The following is a 6000-nucleotide window of genomic DNA, read 5'->3' as shown; positions in this document are numbered from 1 at the left end:
CTCTCTCTCTCTCTCTCTCTCTCTCTCTCTCTCTATATATATATATATATATATATATATATATATATATACACACCATATAAATATATCTCCTATTAACTAACTATAACTATTGAGGGGTGAATATAACTACTTCAATTCAACAAGCATTTATCAAGTCTGTACTATGTGCCAGGCATTGTTCTAAAAGCTGGGGATACAAAAACAAAAATTTAGCAGTGCTAGCCCAAGATGGGCTTGTATTCTACTAATAAATTTCTTCTTCTCTCTGGGGCTCATGTTATTCCATCTATAAAATGAAGGTGTTAGGGGCAGCTGGGTGGCTCAGTGGATTGAGAGTCAGGCCTAGAGACAAGAGGTCCTAGGTTCAAATCCGGCCTCAGATACTTCCCAGCTGTGTGACCCTGGGCAAGTCACTTGACCCCCAATGCCCACCCTTACCACTCTTCCACCTAGGAGCCAATACACAGAAGTTAAGGGTTTAAAAAAACAAAACAAAACAAACAAACAAATAAAATGAAGGTGTTAGGCTCGGATGATTTTGAGGACCATTCCAGGTTAAATCAGTAGACAGATATAATCCTCATTCTCATCCTCCCTTTCCCAGTGTCCTAGATAACTGGGCTTCACCCCTGAGGCACTAGGCTGATAGCTTTTATCCTTAACTTGTCCAAACCCAGGTTTCCATGACACTTTCCAACCATTTTCATACCAAATGCAAATAAGCCTCTTCACCTATTTTCAGCTCTCTCCTCTTGCGTGTTATCTCCTATAAGAATGTCAACTCCAGGAGGATAAAATGTACTTGCTTGTATTTGTAGCCCCAGCACATAACACAGTTCCTGGCACAAAGTAAATGTTTAATCTATCTATCTATCTATCTATCTATCTATCTATCTATCTATCTATCTATCTATCTATCTATCTATCTATCATTCTTCCTTGGTTACCATGGCTGTAGGCATGTACCCTTTTTACTTGGTTTTTTCCCCAGTTGGTTTCCAACCATCCTCTCTGTAAACATGGAAGGGAAATTATATGGATAAATGGATAGTGCTACTCTTGGCAACTTTCACTAGTCTATAAAAATTTCAGTCCTACATATTAAAGGGAAGTGGCTATCAGTGACAAAATTAACTGATTCTAGAGCATTTGAAACTTCTACCTTCTTTCAGCAGCTATTCACAAGTGCTACACAAAGTCAAAGCCTGTTTTAACCAGGATAGCTGGAAAAGGAGCATGTTTACTTGTGAGAGAGAAAGACGATTTTTAAGGACTGAAAGGCAGTGATTATCCTTAGGATATCCTTTTCTTTCAAGTTTCAGTTTCTAGCCTAAGTCTCTTTGGTTCAGGGAAAAGAGAACTGGGCAGTTTTTACAGTTCTAGCTGTCTGACATTTAATCTCTCTACACATATGGGGTATATGGGGAAAGCCAAAAGCTCAAAGGAACCCAGGAAAAGCAGGAAGGAGAAATAATGAAATATAAAGGATATGTCAGAACACTATGGGAAAGAGACAGCTATTGAGTATTAGAGAACGAGGACCGAATAGTCCACTTGGACATTCTAGCCAGTCACAAGTAACCAGCTGAACTTTTAATTCAGCCCCACACAAAATATATTCATTCCACTTACAGAAGTCTTTCTTGACAATGGCAACTGCTTCTTCAAAAGCAACGTAGAAAAATGGGGAGATAAAGTGTGTATAAAGAAAATTTATAGAGAAATTGGTTTTACCTGATTTTCTTTTTCAAATAAATAGAATATGCAAAGGAGGAAATATCAACAACTATAGCAAAACTGGGAGAATAAGCTATCCCAGGCAAAAAAAATAGAAAAAGTATGGGCATTCTATTGTATAATCAGCCTCAGAGCCACTGGTAGGTTCAGAACTCCACCTTTCTGCCCTTTTCCATTAGATCTTAGCCAAGATACAGAGGTCTTGCCCTGCAGTCTAGAGTTTATTAATCTGGTATATCACTTTAATCTCCCCAAATTCAGTTTTTACAATAAATTTCCAGGCCTTTGACAATGTGACTATATATCCCAGGTCTCATCTGATGGAAAAGTCAAACTCTGTCAGATCATCTATCTATCATCTCTCTTACCCCAGCCAGAGTTAAAATGTTCTCCAATGACTTGGTCATGATGAGACATTTCTTGGCACGAGTCACTGCAACATAGAGCAAATTCCATTCCTCATCGGGAAATGATTCTAGAGAAGGTAGGTGGATCAAGAAAAGAGGAGAAAGTTACTTAAAAGAAAAAATTAAATAACTGACAAAAATATAGTCATACTTAGATCTTCTTTAGCCCCTCCTATTATTCCTTATGTGACAAGTGATGTTTTAGTGCTTAAAAGCCTCAAAATCATTTTCCTCACAAAAACCTTCTCTCCAACAAAAAAGTAAGGCGATCATGAGAAAACATTGTCTACCTGTTACAATCATTTTTATAGTTTACATGGAAAAGTTGTGACATTCTTACCAATTCTGAAGTGAGGAAGCTGAGGAAAGTTATGCCTGCCACAAGGAACTTTTACAAAATCATCCAAAATCTGAACTGTGTCAAACTCCAAGCCTTTGGCTTTGTGAACAGTGCCCAAAACATATTCTAGAACAAGAAAAAGGTAGAACATAGTGAAATGGGACTTGAAATGGAAGGGGGGGGAGAGGGGAATATATATATATATATGTATATATATATATAATATATATACTCTGTCCCCATTGCCAAATCTTTGACCATACTTTCCTAGCAATTATCTAGGTTTGAGGGGTGGGTAAAGAACAAGGGTAAAATAGAAGGACCAAAGAAGCTGGCAGTATTAAGTTGGTAATATTCTTGGAAGCTGAGAATAACACTGTGACTGCACCCATTATGTCAAGCATTGCCATGACATCAATGGAGCTGCTAAGCTGGCAACAAGTTCACCTTAGGAATACTGCAAAAATATGGTGATGAGAGGGCAGCTGGGTGGCTCAGTGGATTAGGAGCCAGACCCAGAGATGGGAGGTCCTGGGTTCAAATCTGGCCTCAAACACTTCCTAGCTGTGTGACCCTGGGCAAGTCACTTAACCCCCATTTGCCTAGCCCTTACCACTCTTCTGCCTTGGAACCAACACACAGTATGGATTCCAAGACGAAAGGTAAGGGTTTAAAAAAGTATATATATATATATGAGGGGGCAGCTAGGTAGTTCAGTGGGTTGAGAGCCAGGCCTGGAGACGGGAGGTCTGAGGTTCAAATCTGACCTCAGCCACTTCCCAGCTGTGTGACCCTGGCAAGTCACTTGACCCCCATTGCCTACTCCTATGACTCCAAGATGGAAGGTAAGGGTTTAAAAAAAAAATTTATATATATGGTGATGAGTCTTACAGAATGTAATTAGGGAAAAGAGAGCCTATTTTCCCTTACCTGCAAACCCTACATCATTTACATGGCACTTCTCTATCCTCTTCACCAGTTCTGGGATCCTGACATTATATTTTTCAACCACTGCAATCTTTGCCATGAGTTCCTTGTCTTCAGCAGCAACGGCATACCTTTTTAAGCCACCATAGCCATCTTTGTGCACCCACCTCCTGATGAATCTGTCCTTGATGGTAAGGTTTTCTAAAGAAAATACACATATACTGAAATGAACAAGATTATTATAAAACTTAAGTGGCTACATATTCCATCCTTAAAAGTCCTATTCTAATGTCACAATGTGGCAAGAAGTGACCTTGAGTTCTCAAAGGCTTTGGCCATAGCTAGAAAAGCTTCAAAGCAGGGAATGCTTTGGAAGAAGCAGTCTCTCAAATACATTAAATTTCCTCATCATGAAGCTATCTACAAGTTATGGATTCTTCTGTCATGACAACTCAAGAAGCAAAGAAAAATATAAAATAGCCCTAAGTCCTAGGTAGTAGAGGGGAAGAAGGGGTTAAGAATCATAGTGTTTCAGACCATTTGTTAATAGTAATTAAACAGTTGTTACTCAGTCCTGCTTTAAATAAATAAAACAAAGTTAAAAAAAAGATTGTCCCACTAAATGGGAGGATATTTCACAGGTCCTCCTGAGAAAGGCAAATAAAGGGGAAAGGGAGGAAAGGTAGAAGGAATAAGCACTTATTTAGTGCTTATAATGTCCCAGGTACTGCTAAACACATTATCTCATTTGATCCTCACAATAACCCTGATAGGTAGATGCTATTATCATCCCATTATACCACAAAGGAAACTGAGGCAGACAGGTTAAGTGACTTGCCCAAGGTTACACAATTAGGACACATCTGAGGCTGGATTTGAACTCAGTTCTTTCTGACTACAAGCCCAGCACTTTATCCACTGTATCACCTAGAATTGGAGAAGTTCATCACATGCTCAAAGATAATGAGAAATAACTTTTCATGGAACACAAAGTCTTTCTGAATTACAGTACTTGTGATATATTTGTAAAAAAATGAAAAAGCACTGTAAAGATAATTACTACTTATATGCCATGGTTGCAGATGACAAGGAGATAAAGAATGAAAATATAATAAGCCCTTTCAAGTTAAACTGTAATTCTTGGCAATAACTTCACTAAAATGGCCCACACCTACAGAAAATATCAAGAAAGATTAGAAAATATAGTTGGGGAGGGGGTGTAGGGTAGGATCAGATCCAAGAGGCCAAATATTAATAGATTATACAGAACACCTATATATTGGGAGTACTTTCTTTAAGATCTGGAGGTAATGGACTTGGCAAACACCAAATTATATCACACACACACACAAAAAAAACAACCCTGAAATTGGTTGCACTTCAGCAGACAGAAAATCACTGCTTATCAATATGGGAGTCCTTTTCAAACGAACTATCTGTGCACAGTTTATCAATTTGTTAGCATAGAGACAAAAACTGATACCAAGTATAAGAAGAATGAGAAGATATGGCATGCAAATTTTAAACAAACTTACACCCAAAAATGGAAAATGAAAAAACCAAATATTACCACTATTTCCTAAAAAAGATTATAGAACTCAGTCTCCACAATCAAGAGAAAAGCCCAGCACCATGTTAGCTAATCTATCAATAAAAAGGGCTTGTTAAATGTATACTATGAGTCTGGCAAGAGGAAAGGTCACAACATGTACAAATATGAGTTGTTACAAGACACATGTAAAGTAAACACAGGTAATTCTGTGTTGATGAAACTCAGCAAAGTTCTCATGAAAAAGTGGCACTGAAGCTGAGTTTTGAAGGAAGCTGTGCATTCTGAGAAGTGGAGAGGAGGAAAGAGAGCAATTTGGGAGATAGCAAGGGAGTGGCATGGGAGGGGGCAGCTTGTACAAAAGGAAAAGAACATGTAATAAAGCTGCAAAGACATGTTATGGTCAAGTTGTGATGGGCATAAAAGGACAGAAGAGTTGGTTATTTGATTCAAAAGGTAATAAAGTGTTTTTTGAACAAGGGAGCAGCACAATATTTGTTCTTTGGGAATATTACTTTGGTAGTTGAACTACTACTACTACATGGACTGGGGAAGGGAGACACTTATGGTAGAAAGAACAATTAGGAAGAGTTCAGAAAAGAACTATACTTGTATATGTGAAGAGAAAATCAATATAAGAGAAGCTAAGGTAGAATTAATAATAATTGACAAGTGATTAAATCTAACAGGGTGAGAGAAAGAGAAAGGACTCTCGCATGATTCACTTGCTAACCTGTATGACTGAAAGATGGCAGTGATCTTGAAGGCAATAGCAAAGTTAAGAAGAAGACAGCATAGAGAGAAATAGAAGTTACATAATTTTAAGGAAATTGAGAGACTGATTCTCAGGAGAGCTGAAAGAGATATGAATACGAAACACATGAGAGGAAAAAAAAACCCTATCTGTTAATACTGAAAAAAGGTGATTGAGAAAACAGAAAATTATTAATCCATTGCCTACTTTCCCGTCACCATAACATAATTAAGAGAACAATAAATACTTGTGTTCTAAGTGGCCATTTTCTAGTCACTATGCT

At 37.9% G+C, this 6000-nt stretch overlaps 1 protein-coding gene across 1 annotated transcript in view; it reads right to left on the bottom strand.

Annotated features, from left to right (window-relative positions):
- FBH1 (F-box DNA helicase 1) overlaps positions 1 to 6000 on the bottom strand; it is an 87995-nt gene that overhangs the window by 7666 nt on the left and 74329 nt on the right. Inside the window, exons 17-19 of the mRNA XM_044679100.1 lie at positions 3418 to 3615; positions 2488 to 2613; positions 2109 to 2215 (exon numbers count right to left, since the gene is read on the bottom strand). Of these exons, the coding sequence (XP_044535035.1) occupies positions 2109 to 2215; positions 2488 to 2613; positions 3418 to 3615 (431 nt within the window). The remainder of the gene's footprint in view (positions 1 to 2108; positions 2216 to 2487; positions 2614 to 3417; positions 3616 to 6000) is intronic.

Source organism: Gracilinanus agilis, chromosome 5 (genome assembly GCF_016433145.1).
Source record: "Gracilinanus agilis isolate LMUSP501 chromosome 5, AgileGrace, whole genome shotgun sequence".
NCBI classification, from domain to species: Eukaryota; Metazoa; Chordata; class Mammalia; order Didelphimorphia; family Didelphidae; genus Gracilinanus; species Gracilinanus agilis.
The sequence above is the reverse complement of the archived record's forward strand: the minus strand, read 5'-3'. Positions and strand labels throughout refer to the sequence as shown.